The following is a 17,994-nucleotide window of genomic DNA, read 5'->3' as shown; positions in this document are numbered from 1 at the left end:
GGGGGGGCCGGACGGGCAGACGAGAAGGAGAAGACAGATAGACAACAAGGTCGCACCGCGAGGTTGGGCAACGAAACGGGCTGTGTGGGGAAGCGAGGTTAGGGTATGGGGAGCTGGCTGAGGGCCGAGCCGAGCCTGGGCATGGAGTTCGACGACGGCGTAGCGTAGCCAGTGTCGTCGGCGCGGCACCACACCCTCAGGCTGCCTTCGCTGCTCCGCCGCTGGTTCAGCTCGTGATCGGAAATTAATAATTCCCTGAACGCACGACGCGGCGCAGCGCACCCCGCCGAGCCTTAGTAATTGGGTTATTGATGAATGGGCACGGCTCATGGCACCGTTTGCATCGCCCTCCGCCTCTTGCATTTGGCCCAGACCTTTCGGCGACAGCAGAGTCTGTTTCTTTCAAGTTTGCTCGACTAAGTAATCAAACGTGCCGTTGATGTGGCGTCAAACGTTGACTCAGAATATGTTTAAACGAGAGAAAAGAAATTCAGAGAAAGAAACAGACTGGGCGATATGTAGTGTTCTGGCTCTAGATGAGAACTATAAGCGAAAATTTTGTTTTGTTCTTTCCAGGACTTCACACTTGATTTTTACTTCCGGCAATTCTGGACGGACCCACGTTTGGCCTTCAGAAAAAGGCCAGGGGTCGAAACGCTCAGCGTCGGCTCAGAGTTCATCAAAAATATCTGGGTGCCTGACACATTCTTCGTGAACGAAAAGCAGTCGTACTTTCACATCGCAACCACCAGCAATGAGTTCATTCGTATTCACCACTCAGGATCCATTACAAGATCGATTCGGTAAGTTACAATTTTACGTTTTGAGGAGGAAATTAGTACCGTACTGTTTGATTATAAATCACGTTTGTGTTGTTTTTCTTTTTCAGATTAACTATCACAGCTTCTTGTCCAATGAATCTTCAATACTTTCCCATGGACAGACAATTATGCCACATTGAAATAGAAAGCTGTAAGTATCAATCATAGAAAAGCACACCTTTTTTATTAACCAGGTACTATTAAGGTCCATATTCTAATGGTGCATATACCAATCCATGTACTGTTTCAATGTTTTTGCCATGTTCCGTGTAAACCAAATTAGTGCACAGAATCTAACAGATGGACTGGTGATGGTTTAAGTGCAATAATACATTACAAGCGTACTAAGGTCGAGCGGTTATTTCGTAAGACAATCAATGTTTGCAGCAGACTTCCGAGAAGCACAAGGTTTATGTACTATTATTACTTCTAAGCAAATATCCTTCATTGTGTTCTACACGGTGCAGCCTGATCTGAAAAAAAAAAATAGTTAGCTTTGTACAGGTATCGTTGTGAAACGTTAGAATGATGGTACCAGAAGGCAATCTACTGGCACTTTTTCAAACCAATAATTTACCTGATTGCAGCAAAGCGCACTGTGTCTGAGCAAACTGAATCGATTTGCCAAACACTTTTCTATGAAACATGTATTTGCAGGTTTACCTGTTCTGGCGTGTTCCTGTTTGTTCCTGCTGTCTTTGTTATGGTGTTCATGAAACGTCGAGGGGGGACCACACAAGTTTGGGGCGTCTCGCATTGAGGGCTTGTCACATTAATTGAGTAAAAATATATATTTTCTTTTTTGCTTCGCGTGGGAATTGCAGCTTTTCGCCTCCCAGAGCACAGTCAATTACCTGAACTAATCGTTTTCTTTCCTAATCACGCACCCCATAGCGAGCGCTACTTTCAGATGGTCCCCCGTCATCGCATGACGTGACGTAGCGAGCTGAGTCAGCCCCAGAAAAGGAGGGCGCGGGGCGGGGGCGCGGGGGAACCAATCCTCTGGCTCGGACACCTCGACCGTCCCGGGCCCTCCCGCATCCCTGATTGGTTTTGTTGTTGGCGCGGTCTCCTTCTCATGAACAGCACTAAACGTCGTGCCCGGGGAAGGAGAGCAGATTCGTAAACAGGCAGAAAAAAGAGCATTAAGATGATTGGGTACATTTTTCATAACGCGACGAAATCACTCACGTGTGACGCGAGAGTACAAACTGCATTGTGCATCTACTGCTGACTATGGGGCGCGGATGTAGTTATACTTGCAGGCTACGCATATTTTGTTATCGTTTTTTTTCCCTTATAAACAGTTGCTTTTTTTATCTCTTTATGCGATGGGTCCTAGGAATGAACGCAGATGTCTCGCGCGTCTAAAACAAAGATGCCGATGTTTCACGCTGCTTTTTAAGAAAGACTGATGTGCCGAGCGCCGCGTGGAGTGGACATCGGACCTTTCTTTCCCCTTCAGTCAAGTACGGAAAATCCGTGCGGAATATGACGAAACCACCCAAGACGTAAAATGTAGATTGGACATTCGTCATTCATTTGTATTCCCAATTGTTCGCCCGCATTTCACTGGAAACAAAAGGTCCGAAGTCCAATGTCCAAGAGACATCGGCCTCTTTGTTTTAGACCTCCGGGACATCGGCCTAATTGTTATAGGCCTCCGGGTCATCGGCCTCTTTGTTTTAGATGCACGAGACATGGGCATTTATTTGTAGGACCCATCGAACGATCCGTAATGCACTACACGTCCCGCAACAATCTTCAGCAAAAATTATATTTCATTGCTTTACAAAAACGACCGCCGCGGCATTAGAAAAAAAACTTCTGCAGTATAACTGGCATCTTGTTGTCCTATAATTCAAGCATGCTTTGGTTGCCTTAAGTCCGCTTCAGTTGTTTTAGAATTTCTGGTAACAACGAACTAGTTTCCTGTGATGCCACAAATTTGCATTTCAAGAAGCACGATAAAGATCTGTTGATTTGCCATACACTAGCTAGCATTTTAAAGACGAATTGCAAACGATTAACTTCCAGCAGATTTGCATAGGTTTCAACAGTAAACAAGCTGTAAAAGTAGAGGAGAAAGATCGTCACCTTTCTTTAAAAGACGTATAGAACGAGGTTAGAAATGCACAAGTAGTATTATGTGCACGCTCATGCTTTTAGCCTTGGCCAGATTTTAAAGCTCATAAAACAGAAGAGAATCAGATTCATTATCTACAAATACTCGCGGAATCCTGAAACTGAAAACGACAAGGCTAAGCAGCTATAACCTTTATAGCACCAAACCTACCCCTAAAGCAGGGGCGCAGGAAGTGTCCTCCGAAGGGGATGCTAACTATTGCCCCCCCCCCCCCCGGTAAAAAAAAGAGGCATGTGTGTAGGATCTCTTATGGAGATGCGCCTTTGTTACCGGGTGTTCCGCAGATGTGCCTTTCTTACCGGGCACTCGGCCGGGGCAGGTCTGGCTTTGTTACCGCGAGCTCCGCAGACGTGGCTTGGTTCGCCGGACACGTCTGTTTTTTTTTTTTGTTTTTTTTTTTTTGTAAATTTTTAAAATTGCCTTACAACGTTTGCTGACGATTTCAGAATTTACAGAACGGAGTAAGTTCTTGGCCAAACCAATGGCCAACACCATGGAATTATGAAATGTAGTCAGAGCTTTACGCACGAAGCAGCCACCGATTTTGCGGAAGTCTCTGCATGCGCATCTCTCTGCTTGCCGTCGCTTCCTGCTTTTTATATCACTTCAAAAACAAGGAAGGGTGATGGCGTGAATGCGCTGTCGAAAGATTTATTTGGAGTTTTTTTTTTTTCGTGAAATCTATAGGTGTGGACAACCACATTTCCTTTGCAGTTCATAGAGAACGCTGTCTCTATTTAAATAGACACACTTACTGGCATTTCTGGCAGTTTTTTAAATGGATTCGAACCTTTTACATAGCAGGAAGTACCCAGTGAGAAATGTTAACGTGGATTCGACGTCGAAATTTAGAAAAGACGTGGATTTGGGTGGATAAAGTGACTATTATCCGATTATTCTTCCGTTGAATAGATATCGAATCGACGTCGAAGAAAATTCATTTCACACTAGGGTACAGAGTGTGATCCGACGCACCTGCTCTTTGCCGAGTGAAGTACTGTTCCTAGCCAGACAATTTTAAAAGGAAATCGGATTTTTCAACTTCTTTGAGGCGCTTCTAGTGGCCACTCGGGTGCCTTGTTTTTCTCTGGCTTGGTAGTGCGACGCTGCCTGATGCGATACCTGAGCGCTATAACTGTTAGCATAATACCTATCCCTAGACTGGAATGATTGGATTTTATGGTGTGACTTGTACTGTTGTTCTTGTACTTTGTAATGTAGCTGTGTATGTTGTTACTATCTCTAAGCGCGCACCGGTTTACGAGTCGCAAGGAAAACCTCCTCTCACTGCGACCATTCAGGTGGCGTGTGGGGGTGGGAAAGAAAGCAGATGTTCGAAGCCCGATGCGCACTTTCTTAATATGCAGACTGCTACTAATAGACGATAAACGATTTAGCTGATTTCTTCTATTTTTTTATTTTTTGTTTTGTTTGTGTCTCTCACACACAGTTGGGTACACAATGCAAGATATTCGGTACGCGTGGAGAGAAGGGGTACACTCTGTGGGTATTGCCAAAGAGGTGCAGCTGCCTCAGTTCCGCGTCCTCGGGCACAGACAAAAAACGACTGAAATTAACCTGTCCACAGGTAGTCCTGGATCTCTCCTAGGTTAAGCCATGCTTGTTTGCATTCTCTTCTTCACCTCTCCTTCCCCGAGCCGAGCCGGGCGGAGCCGAGCGGAACTCTCCTGCTGTCGAGAGCTCTTCCTCAAAGTAAATGCGATTGCGGGTAAAGGAAGCCTCGAACAGGAAGTTGTCTGGTTCCCCGGCTGAGTCGTCGAACAAAAGCGAGGGCACCCTGTTGCCAACTTCAGAAACAAAAGCAAGTACTTCGGAACGTAGCCGACTCTCTTTTATATTCAACGGGCAATCTGACGCAAGTTCTAGATGATATCTCTCCTCATTTCGCGATAAACAAATTTTCTCTTTGTATACGGATGTCAGCTAGGCTGCTTCCGGGCGGCGGAATCCTCGCTTTTCTTCGAGACAAGTATTATGCTTTTATTTGAAGGTGTCGCATTAGTCGGCGACCCGACCCACCTCGTGCACCCAAACCAATATGGCGGAATTGGGCTTGACTCGCCGCCACTCACTTGTCGTCCGTTTGTGCTCTCACTTACTCACTCTTTCGCCACCAGGGAGTGAGCCTTTCACAGGGCGCCAGGCTAGCGCACCATTCGCTGGATATCTGTCGTCAATTCATCCTAACCAACGCACGTGCTGTTAGACAATACACACTTTCTGCGTTCATTGTGCTCTGTTTATGGATTCCGATGCGAGTGGTACTCAGGCCTGGCGCCGCCCCCGACCTGCCCGCCCATCCACAGACCAGTACAGCCCGCGGCAAGCGCTCTACCTGTGCGGGAGCACCCATAGTGCTGTTTTGTGTGTTTTGTCCGGCCGGATTGCCGAGTGGGGGCCTGCCCCTGCCCGGCTGTACGGCGCGGGTCGCTCCCGTCTTGTTGTGGGCTAGCGGGAGGGCAGGCGGGGGCCTGGTGTGCAGGTAAGTGTTCACCGGCAGGCTGCATTGCTCATGCCGATTCTTTTCTCTGTCCAGTCGGGTATACAATGAGGGACATCCGCTATAAATGGAACGAGGGGCCCAACTCGGTGGGGGTGTCGAACGAGGTTTCTCTGCCGCAGTTTAAAGTCCTGGGGCACCGACAGAGAGCTATGGAAATTAGTCTGACCACAGGTATCACCCGCTCTACACCCTCCACCTCTTCACATTATATTTGTTTTGTTTGAGTAGTCTGCTACTGCCACTGCTGCAAACTTTGCCGTGCCGATCGGCTGAGGTCGGCTCCCGGCCGAGCCGCGCATGCCCGAGTCATGGCGACCGATGAGCCTACATGGGGGTTAGGGTTGCCGGGAAAACATAGGGTGAAGTGTTAGCTCTGCAATGTTTTGGGGCTCGTGACCTCTTATGCGGGACTCTTAAATATCTTATTTTAATCTGACAAATAAAGGGCGCTATTATCGCTTCGGAGCAGAATCTTAGTTTAATTTTCAGTCATTTTTCTCTAATTTATCTATAAATGTGGCAACCCTAACATTTGGGGAGTATAGTATTATTTTAACTGCCCAGAAAACAGACTAGAAACGTCTGTTCTAATGGGAAAAGTGACGCTTGGGTTCATTGGTTCACGCTTCAAGGAGAGTTTTCACGGTCACTATGCATGTTAGAGTAGATAACACGGTGCATATAGTCGTGGAACTCTCCATCAGCTTCTCTGTAGCCTGCAAAATCTATTCTCTTTAAGTGTCAAGTATTAAGATCAATCAAAACATTCCGCTTAGCAGTTAAACTACATATTGTTAGCAAATATTGGTGGATAGCTCTATGAAGCGTCGTCTTCACATTTCTAGTATACATAATTCATGCACATATCCCAACAACTTCGGTAGTTTTGCGTATCACTGTTCAAGTAACGAGATTTACAGGTACAGTAAAGCTTTCTGATTCCCCGTCCAAACGAGACACTTGAAAAAGTGTCTTTCATGTTGCGGTAAGTCCTAACGACTCTAAAAACAGTTTAACAAAACCCTTAAAGTAAGGACTTTTTATCAAATAAAGCTTCATAATTTATTCTTTGTAACTCACTTCAACAAACCGATGAGGAAACACGCCAGTTTTCTAAATATTTAACAACTTTTTTTCTTAAATACAAACTACTTCTTTACCACGCCTTATTAAAAGGTAAGGCCGGATCTTAAAATATTTATAGTGACCGGTTTGGAATATTTTTCTACGGATCGCAAACATGTGCATGGTTAATTAAATTAGATTCTGTAAATTTGTTGCTGACCATTAGCGGTAAGTAAAAGCAAAGTGGAGCTATCATAGTTCTAAGAAAAAACACCATAAATCAAAGTACCAACAACAATTTTGGAACATTTTCCAAAGCCTTAAAAGCCTAGTCCCAAAATCCCATGGAGCTTTCCGTGACCGATGGGTTGCCATGAAACGTCGTGGGACGGGACATTGACTTTCCAAGGGAGAACTTTACCTTTTTTGCCGCTTTTCCATGAGTTTTTTTTCCGGTTTTTTCAATGGACCTGTATTGAAACTCCATGTCGTGGCCGCCATGGAACAAGTCCTAGCCTATAGACAACTTTACCATGGTAAATTAAAGAGTAAATCAGTTGGTTACTTAAGTCAAAGTCAGTCTTACTGATGTCAACGAAGCATGGTTTCGAGGTGTCAGAACCGAGGCCGAGTCGAATCCGATCCGTCTGTTTCCACGCAGCTAAAGCCGTTAACGAGATAACATAAAAAGTGCTTAAATTGAAATGAAATCAAAATTGCCCTACTAGATTTTGACTAAGGTGCTACATACTAAATTTTAGACCGATATTCTATTGAACACAGATTTCACAGCGCTCTTAACTAAGTTTCATGGGAAGTTTTGTCGAAAGAGACGTGATGGTAGCATAGGCACTGTTTCCATTGTACGTCTCATGGAAAGCTAGTTCCGACCCCATGGTGACATTAATTTCCATGAAGGTCCTAGCTGCTTCCTTATGGAAAAGAGGCTGCTCATGGAAAACGATCCTTCTGCCATGGAAAAGTGTTAATGGGATTCCATGAAGCGCATGGGACTTTTGGACTGGCAGATGATTACTTGACCAAAATTTACTGTTTTAGTCGTTATACTGATTCATAAGTGCAGCTGGCTCCACTCTGCTGCCGTCGCAACCATAGTTAAGAATTGACACTAGAACCGCGGAAGGGTTAATTTTTACGTAAGGATTGATTCGCGTATTTTCTGCAACTTTAAAGATAGTTATGACGACGCTCTCTTTAAAGACAAACCGTTATTTATATTCATTCATGTAAGCGAATGTCAGAAATGGGAGCACAATCGGTGTACACCCTCAATCCTCAGTGGATTAATTTTTGTATTCTGCACTTTTGACAAATTTCAAGCGTGGATACAAGCGTTTTGGCGCTTAAATTGAAAAAAGACTAATAAGAATTTGAGAGAGAGCGGAAAGCCGCGTAGACAGCACCTCCTGACCGCCCTCATGGGACGGATGAAGAACGCCAGAAAATTTATTGCGTATGTGTGGGATGGGTGCCAAAACAACCAACACCGAGGCTTTAAATTTTAATTTCAAAAAAATTCCCATTTACAAATTTACTGCACGCTGGGGGGGGGGGCAATAAAATCGGCCAGAAAGCCAAAAATGATCCTTCTTTGCGCGGTTTTAGTGTTAATAGCTATATAATGTAACTTACAGATCTTATTGAATGCTGTTATTCTGACATTGTTTCGCATGTGTTACGTTGTAGTATTTTATAGTGTTTTTAGTAGAAATTGGTTTGCCACTTATTAAATATATTGATAGTTGACCCCTCAGTCATTCTTTTACGAAACTTTAATTTTTCTATATCAATTTCCGAAGTAACTTTATTACAGTCTAATTAAAAAAGAACCGTGTTTTGTTCACGGCAACGTTTTGTGCACATTAGGGACAGAAAAGGTTTCCTAAAATTGGGTAAAAATTGTAAAATTTTACACAATTTTTCCTGTTTTATGAACAAAATTGTATTCGGTCTGGATGCGCACAAAATGGTCCGTTAAGTTTAGAGTGTACGTCATTTCACTGATAAATCAAGTGTTCAACAGCTTAACACTTGTATGTGCAAAACTGCAGGTTCAGTAGTAGTATACTTGCAAGTGTTTAACTTGGTATTTGAACCTTTTTAAGTTAGATCTCCTCTGTTAAACACTTCCCACACAGTGGGCTGCCAATCTAAGGTGTTTACCAACGGAGCTGCATACCTAAAGCATAGCTACCGAGTTGAACACCTGCACTGTGAGAAAAAAAAAAAAACAACGGACTACAGCGGCAATTATTTTCCGAGCGTGTCCGTACCCTAAATTTAGTTTTACGGTCGAAGCAAACCAGCTGTTCCGGCTTGTTCCATACCTCATTTGTGGGGTGCGACGCAACCGTATAACGTATTTAACGGATACAAGCGGCAATTATTTTTCGGACGTGTCCGTACCCTGAATTTAGTAACATGGTCCAACTCAAATGGTTCTTCCGTACCTCTTTCCTAAACTATGATATAACGGAATGTCCGTTGCCAGTCCCGTAGTATCAGATGATTTTTTAAAGTGTGCAAGTACACAACTACAGGGCACTTGCAAGTCTTTGGATTGCAGTTGCAACTTATGAATGTTAAGCAATTGAACACCATAGGGACTATCCACAATGTACGTTCGTCATTCGCCGATACGAACCCCCCAAGTTCAGCCTTTGCGAGCTCTCATGGCGCCTGGTAGGTAGGCAACATATTGTCTGCGGACATGCATGTAATGCGGGTTCACCTACCCCAAGTCTCACAGGCGCCGAGGTCCCGTAATTTCTAAAATGAATTTGTGAAAAACGGACATACTTTCTGGATTATCCCATATTCATCAGGTCACTCTTTGACCGGAATTGCAAGAGTTTGCGCTGAAAAATAAATCGATTTGAGAGCAATGCGTCCAAAACCGCAGATTTTCCAAATGCAAAAACATTTTAGTTAAGGTTTCCTTGACTTTGCGCTAATCAAATTCATTTGACAGGAAACTACTCGCGACTTGCCTGTGAGATCCAGTTCGTGAGGAGTATGGGCTACTACCTCATCCAGATCTACATCCCCTCTGGACTAATTGTCATCATCTCCTGGGTCAGCTTCTGGCTGAACCGAAATGCTACACCAGCCCGAGTATCTCTCGGTGTCACCACTGTGCTCACCATGACAACGCTAATGTCCTCAACTAACGCTGCGCTGCCAAAGATTTCCTATGTAAAATCAATTGACATCTACCTGGGCACCTGTTTCGTGATGGTGTTCGCTTCGCTTTTAGGTAAGTTACATAAATGTCTCCTGTAGGTCACGTTTGTTTTTCCGGAAAAACGAAACAATATTTTCTAGAGTGGCACACACTGTAAAAAACAATGTTAGTTAATTAGCATGTAACCTGTATATAATTATTTTTTGATGACTCGTGTTGTTAATGTGTAATGAACCAACAACAATACAAACCCAACGGTGTGCTTCTTAGTAGCCTTAACAAATAAGATTGCACATAGTAAGGGATGTACTTGCCATAGTACATGCTTACATATGCTTTATGTAACGTAGGTCCAGTTTTTCAAAATCTCAGTCATCATTATTTACTGTGGAGTGAACTTAATGCAGAAAATGAAACCTAATGGCGTTATCTTGGAGAGTAACCTACATCCACAGCTGACTGTTCGAAAATAAACATTGAACTCATTTGCTCGGTAGTAAGACTATCCAAATAATGAGTAGCAAGTTCTTTTCAAAACGCCAGTAAGGGTGTAAGAACGACATACACACTAAAAACTTTTGAACTTTTTCTGTGCACACAAATTTCCTTATCCTAGCGTATTCAAAATGCATGAACCGAACCGGGAAATTTATACGCTATGAAGAGAAAAGGTCATTAGATTTAAGTGTTAGGGCACACTAGTGCCACTTACAATGGCCTAATTACTACCTATTTATTACAGAGTATGCGACTGTTGGTTATATGGCCAAAAGAATACAGATGAGAAAGAACCGGTTCCTCGCCATCCAGAAGATTGCTGAGCAGAAGAAAGCCGGGGCAGAAATGCCTCCAGAGGGTGAACACGCGCCGAAGCAGACGGTAAGTTTGCACGCTGCACGCGCACCTCGCACCTCGCACAAAGTTAACATATTTCTCACAGAAAATATGATTCTACAAAACACATGTCTTCAATTTAAATTAAATATTTTTTTATAAATTTGTAACGTAAATATCTATGTCCCTTTCTGGGAACAGATAAAAACGTGTCCCCTTTTGATAAATATAATAGTTTTAAAGCTAATTGTTTAACCTAAAAGAAAACTCTCACAACCGGTTCACTGAACGCACAAAGAATCGTCTGTCGAGGTATCAACATATCGTTGGTCTTTACATGAGTGGTAGTGGCTCGAACGGCCGAAAATGTTTGGTAAATACTATCAATCTTAATGTCATACAATCAGGCTATAAACCGCGGAAAATTTGTAATTTTTTTCGAACTAAACCAAAGAAGGTGAAATAGTTCCAAAAGTGCATAGAAATGTGTGCATCAATCACCAATGAAAGTATTAAATGCAAGGGACAATGTATGGTAGAAGAGGAGATAATTTATAACACTTCGTTTTTCGAGTCAAAGCCAACCTGTTAACCCACAAAGTTCAAATTTCCTAGCCACGTTTTTCTTTCGTCATTAAATTAATCGAATCTCAAGTCTCGTTTTAAAAACTGGCCTATAGGATACCCCACAGACCCGGCAAAATTTGTAGCTCTACTGTACCGCATGCAGCTGTGTGGGTGGGTTTGCCACTCACCACGGCACCTTATGGCCCCTAGCGAGTGAGTAAGCGACGCGTCCCCATGCCTGCATGCGCTATAGTGTAACTGAGATAAAATATGGTTTGTGTGGGCCACTTCTGTTAAGCAACTTTCCTTGAAGAAGGTTAACGGTTGGCAGTGGCTTTCGTATCAGGGACCATGAGGGTGCGACACTGCTTGGCATGGCGTCAGAGAGTATGGTGAACCAACCGTCCGCGCTCACCCGTGTTAAACACGTTAACCATTTCTTGTTTATCAACACATCAGTTGGACGTATAACAGTTTACTTGCTTTCCTTCTATCTCTATTTCTTCCTATGAGTAATGACAGTCAAGGTGTAGCTTGCGATCCCTGGCTGTCACTACTCCCGTGCTGCTTGCACTACGGTAGGACACAGGTGGCGGGGAGGGCACGGCGATTGCTTGGCGATGTCTCCAACTCTACACTCTCAGACCTGTACTGATTTATTTTTATTAGTACCCATATAGTTGCGTTTTTATGCAGCTGGATTTGCTGCCTTTTTTTATTTAGTTCTTTATACTTTTTTTAGTAACTTACTGATAAAGGAAGATATTGCTAGTAACTTTAAAGGGAATTATTATGAATTACTGCGTGGTCAGTAGCCAATAAAGGTATAAAAGTAAAGCTGCAGGAGTACCGACAAAGGGGTAAAATGATCAGTAACGGCCTAAGAGTGTGGCATCGAATTATGAGGGCGGCGGTCACTGCTCTGCAAATGTACAAAACGTTCTGAAATTCAACAAAAAGTTTCCATTTTTGTCTGTTGTTTGGAGCGTAATGTAAAAATAGTGCAGGCAGAAATCAAAATTTTTGAAAGTAGTAGCATAGCATATAGACAATTCATTGCTTCACCAATCAACATACGCCTCGGAGACCCAAAGGCGAGACCTCGAGCAAAACTGTATATTTACTGAAAATCATTCCACTAACTCATTCATATCCCATTTTAAACAAAATAACAAAACCAGTATTATAAGAGACAAGTACGCGGCATATTTGCTGCCGGGTTTCGTTTTCAAAGGACGGTATTCACTTACTGGCCAGCGCGTTTTCCTTCACTGCCCCTGTTGTAAGTGATTCTGGGCAACACCCGAGAATAAGAAGGCGCGCACTCGGTCCGGCGCAAACTGGCACCGTTCGGAAAACAGCCCGGGCAGTGCCTCGGCTTTCGCCCGCGTGTTTCCCGCCCAGTTCCGGTAATACGGTGCTTCAGAGGCCTGCTGCAGTGAAAGAGGCAGAAAACCGGAAGTCAGAAATGAAAAGTTTGATAAACTATTCTAGCACCTACGATTTTCGCCCCGCATCCGGGAGCAGCCAGACGCTGAAAACACTATGACAATTTCGCGTACTGCGATGAGGCTTCCATTTCTGACTTTCGTTTTCGGCCTCCTTCAGCCAACGCGCATCTGTGGAGCAACCCATTTGCCCGGAGTCATTTTTAAACGGGTATTGCCGTTAACGGGCGGCGTGAGCGCGGACAAGGCAGGCAGGCAAGGCGGGCACTCGGCCCTGGACCCAGCACAGGCAGTTGGTCACCATACTCGCAGGCTCGCAGGTCGGTGAGGTGGGGCCCACTCTGTTTCAGGCCGTGCGCTTCATAGTTCACGACCCTAGGGCGTACTCGAAGGGCGGCGAGCTGGTGAGCTCGGTGAACGGGCGGGGCGGGGATTGCGAGAGTAGGCCGGCCTCGCAGCCTCTGTTGCTGCCACACCCCACCAAGGACTACAATAAGCTGCTCGGAATCACGCCAAGCGACATAGACAAGTACTCGCGAATCATCTTCCCCGTGTGCTTTGTGTGCTTCAACCTCATGTACTGGATCATCTACCTGCACATCGCCGACGTGGTCGCTGACGACCTGGTGCTGTTGCAGGAGGACAAGTAGTGTGCGTGCGTGTGTAAGTACGGCGCACACCCGACATGCATGTGCCTCAGCGCCTTGCTCGCTGCATGTCACATCAGTGCCAACTCCCCTTCAGTTCTCCAGAAGCCTCACGACGTGATGGCGCCAGACATGTGTTTAAAACAGTAGAAAAACTACGTTATACCATCGAAAGGCGTATGGAGCCTTTTAGTGATGGAAGTCTAATCGATAGTCACTGTGAATAATAACGACTGATTTCAGTCCTACGTTTGTTTTTGTCTGTGTATGTTATGGGTCCACGTTCTGGGGCTTCTGCCTAAAATGAGAACATTCCTGTCCCAACGACCAGCCGTGAGCTGTCACGGTCACAAACCATGAAAATATATATGGGACACTGTCGTAAAACAGCTCACTGTGTTCTAGCAGTTTGACATTTCTTGTCAGGGTTTTGTGTTTCCAGAAGCCCACAAGGCCAAAATTATACTAAAAATGTTCTGTAAATGCAGGATATTGGTTGTGAATAACGGACCAGGACACGTGAGCTCAATAAAAACCTCAGATGCCAATAATTAGTCGTTGGTTGGGCGTCGTTTCATAATGTGGTCTTCTTGCACCATTTCGAACTCCATTTTATAAAAGGTTTTTGATGGTTATTTTAAGAATCGATTGTACAATAATTAAGTGTCTTTTGATGCTCACTGCTCTATTCTATTCGGATTTTAAGTCATTTAGTGCTCCCCAATACTGATAGGGGTATTACGTTTTATCAGTAAGTTTATTAATTTTCCTATTTATTTTCCCCTGCTGCTCATGATGCAGCATCATGTGGTTACACGGCGTAATAGGGCTTCTCTTACTCTGAGTAACGAGTGCCTCAAATAGCGTATCGTACATATCAATGCCGATGAGCGTCTAAAGCTTATCGGCGACAAATATAAATCGACTGACATCTGCTTTGTGCTTTTATTACGCGCAGTGCACAAAAATGTGTCTTCGATATATGCATAGAAATTTTGCGCACATAAAGAGTCTAAACTAGTTTTATATCAAAAGCCATAGTTGAACCATGGCTCAAGCTCATGCCTGTCAATGACCGGTAGATAGTGTACAGTTTATCGCTCTTATAGTCTTTCGATATTATAGGGGATGGAGGATAAGTCGTGTAACCACGGGTATTTTACTCGTCAATTCTAACCACATTACGTTTTACCAATGTGAATCTAGCGGTGTTTCTTTTATAATAATCTGTCGGTTGGATGTAATTGGATATTGAAGTTATACATTTTTTTAGCATGTGTCAAAGCAGATTTAAACAGTTTAAACGGTCTTTCTACTTCCGAATACATGTAGAATGTGTAAAGTCTTCGTATACTTGCCCAGGTTTTTTTTTTCATGTCATAAGAATGTAGGCTACATACTCCCATTTTCTAAAGGCACAACCTCAAAATATTACAGATCTAAAGTTTTGATTGTTTTCTGGGTTCCTCGGAAATATCTAATGGCTCCCGAGAGTTCATTCAATTTGAACGCCTCGGGTGGTGATATGATTCGTTGTTCTACAGTGAACTTTGCTTTAATTACACTCTACAAAAAAATGGTAATTTTTTCGGAAAAAGGCAATGTTTTCGTGCATATCCGGCCAGGAGGCAATTTTGTTCCTAAATTGGACATTTTCAATTTTAGGAACATAGTTACGTCCGGCATGGATGTGCACGAAAACGTTGCGCTTTTCGGAATAAAATTGATCCTCTACGTGTAGTGTACACATACTTTTCTCTCGTTAAAACCAGCCTTTTATAAATAACTATAACATCAAATATGATAACAGACTGTACAAAAACTCCTGAGAGTTCCAGAAATATTTTCGTGGACATCCGGACTGTAATTTTTCTATACGGCTAAGTGTAATCTGTCATCCAAAACCACTCAAAAAAGCATCATGTACACCAATCCGACCCTTTCACTATATTTATGGACGAAACTGTGTTGTCACTATTTAGTCTATTGTGATTTGATAAGTATTATTATGTGATTCTTATTACTAGCCTTATGAAATGTAGAACAGTCCTTGCCGTCATATTTCGTCCTACCAGAGATAGATCTCTTGTCATTGAAATGGCACAACAGCCTTTAAACGTTTGTAGCATTTATATACCCCTTAATTTTATTCCATAAGATTGAAAAGAAGGATTTAGATGTAGTTGTTTTTAACGTTAGGTTTCGTTTACCTCAGAACGGTGGGTGTGCACTCGAAAACTGCTTACAGAAAGAAACAATTTCTGGCAAAACAAAATTATGTTTGAGCACTTATCAGTGTACAGTGTGTTTACGCTACGATACTGCATCGTGCTGGTTTGCCTACCTCGTGTAGGCAAATCCGAGACACCGCGGTGTCATAGCCTTGACACGAGGAAAAGCGCAGTAAAATCTTGAAGATACGCATTATGTTCAGTTTTCAAGATTTCCTTGCTTTCCCCAAAGAAATTGAGTAATTGTATTGAGCAAAACGTCAAAAGTTATTGTTTGGATTATGAACGCCCCATAGCTTTCGATGTGCACATTAAGCTGGTGAACAAATTTGTAAACTTGGAATTCCAGTGACTGTGTTGAATAAAGAGTAAATTGGCAACATGTACTTTGATCTGTCAATGTCCAAACAACAAGGGTTTAAAAGACACGGCCACAAAATGGGAGGGAAGCACTGGTTGAAAAATTGCCTGCAATGCCTGCTGCAGTAGCACAGCACTTGTTGAGTAGAACTGTAGGACACGAGTCCCGCCTGCAGGCTATCCAGGAGGACAGCCCACGGGGCAGGCGGGTTGGCCAACGATCAGCAGAACTTCAAACCAACAACAGACCGCCTTATTCAGTGCTTGGTTGCCCTGCCGCGAAAGCGCGCGCTCTGTCTTTCACCGCTCGACAGCAGGGCTCTACTCAACAGCCCGGCTCGGCTCAGCAAGTATTCTCTTTTTCCATCCGTCCGTTTGTTGATGGAGTCGCTGCAACAGACGCCAGACGACCTCCGACGCTTTGTAGTACTGGGTTCTGATAGACTGCCGCCACTGCCTCGCCTTGGCCTGTAACCGCCCTGTCCCCGCCACCGCCCTTCCCTCTCTGTATGGGTGTAAGCTGCCACACACCAGGGCACCCGCCAGGGCACCAGAGGCATCCCCATCACTACGAGACGAGTGTGTGCACAAAACGTAGAGATAGCGCGGTCGCAGCGCAACGTTTACCTAAAGCTTCGTCGGTTTCACAAATTCTTATGAGTATTTTTGTTATATTTTAGAATTTTGAGCTGAGCAAGACGTGAAAACTATAATATTGTATATATACGCACATTTGTCACATTTATCATATATATTTGATTCGTTTTTTTAAAATATTTTATTCTTCCACTTTCTCCTCATAAGTAGACTTGTTTCTTTTCTCGCTACGAGATTTCCCCTTCTCATCTTCATACTTCACGTTAGTGCATGAGATATTGGACAGCTGTCTAACCTTTCATGCCTTAATGCAATTTTCATTGAAATACCTTTCCTCCATCTAAGTTTGCTAGTTAATCACGATACTCTCTGAAGGCAGACGCAGACCGTCATGCCAGCATAGCCGCACCCATTGGGCTAAACGTTACTTGTTTATAAAAAGGGTTTTGAAACGAGGAAAATATATTTTGGTTTGTTGCCACTGAGGAGTGAGGCGTTGGGCCCTGTTGCATGAGAACTCAGTGGCCCAGTTAATTCTGGAGCACGAAGGGCGCAAACAATGCGAACTTCAAATTGCACTCAGGATTTTAACGGAAACGCCAAAACTGAGTGAGCAAACAATGCATGATATATTTTGATGTCTAAAATGTTTTGAAGAGTGTATTTTTGAGAGGGTGAGAACCGCGCATAACATTCCGTTGATGTGTGTGCACCATGCCTTCCTTGTGTGTCTAGGGTTCGGCCGGCCCGCCGCCGGGCTGCGGACCGATTCCTGGAAACTCGCACGCCTCCACTCATTACCAATATGTAAGTTACAGCATCTTCATGTAAAGCGACGCCCCCGACCAAATCGATTTAGTTCGTTTTAGTTTAGAAAGTCGGAGCGCCGCGAGTATCTATTTAAGTTTCATGTGCACACTACGGACCACGCATTACGCGTCGTGTCATGTTAGTCTCAAAAACCTAAAACAATCTGTCTTAGAAAAGATGTTGTTAACGATCAAATAGACAGTCAGAAATGTAGATCAACGTAGTGAAAGGTCCCGGATGACAACCGAAAAGAAACAGATAACTGTGTGTTGCCTAATATTTTTCACAATTTCAGTGCTAGGCAACAATAACGCCTGTCGGCTGTCGTTGCAGGTGGCCCTGCAGGGCGCGCAGAGCCACGGGCGGACGCACACGCTCCCCGGCCACGGGGGCCACGGGGGGCACGGGGGACACGGGGGCAGCCACGGCCCCATGGGGGGTCCGATGGGTGGACCTATGGGCGGTCAGATGGGAGGCCCCATGGGCGGTCCAATGGGCGGCCCCATGGGTCACCACGGCATGTCCCACATGTCCATGGGTCCGATGGGGGGCCAGGGACACAGCATGGCGGGGCCAGGGCGCTACGGGACCGTGTCCAGGACGGGCAGCTGCGGCAGCGCGGCAGGGAGCGAAAGAGTTGAGTTCGTAGCACATTGCGTGTGTGTGTGTGTGCGTGTGGATGTACGTGAAACGAGAGAAAGGGAGAGAGAGAGAGAGATTGATTGAGAGAGAGAGAGAG

At 44.3% G+C, this 17,994-nt stretch overlaps 1 protein-coding gene across 7 annotated transcripts in view; it reads left to right on the top strand.

The window, feature by feature from the left end:
* LOC113211626 (gamma-aminobutyric acid receptor subunit beta) overlaps positions 1-17,994 on the top strand; it is a 92,972-nt gene that overhangs the window by 69,529 nt on the left and 5,449 nt on the right. For 6 of the 7 annotated variants that reach the window (XM_052267245.1, XM_052267239.1, XM_052267233.1 and 3 more), the window contains 7 exons: positions 577-803; positions 890-972; positions 5,525-5,662; positions 9,549-9,833; positions 10,504-10,640; positions 17,181-17,252; positions 17,589-17,891. In XM_052267245.1, the coding sequence (XP_052123205.1) occupies positions 577-803; positions 890-972; positions 5,525-5,662; positions 9,549-9,833; positions 10,504-10,640; positions 17,181-17,252; positions 17,589-17,891 (1,245 nt within the window). The remainder of the gene's footprint in view (positions 1-576; positions 804-889; positions 973-5,524; positions 5,663-9,548; positions 9,834-10,503; positions 10,641-17,180; positions 17,253-17,588; positions 17,892-17,994) is intronic. The other variant, XM_052267254.1, reaches the window with a different exon arrangement.

The sequence above is a fragment of the Frankliniella occidentalis genome, unplaced genomic scaffold (genome assembly GCF_000697945.3).
Source record: "Frankliniella occidentalis isolate FOCC.00 unplaced genomic scaffold, Focc_3.1 Scaffold3, whole genome shotgun sequence".
Lineage (NCBI taxonomy): Eukaryota > Metazoa > Arthropoda > Insecta > Thysanoptera > Thripidae > Frankliniella > Frankliniella occidentalis.
This window is presented reverse-complemented; position numbering and strand designations above follow the sequence as displayed.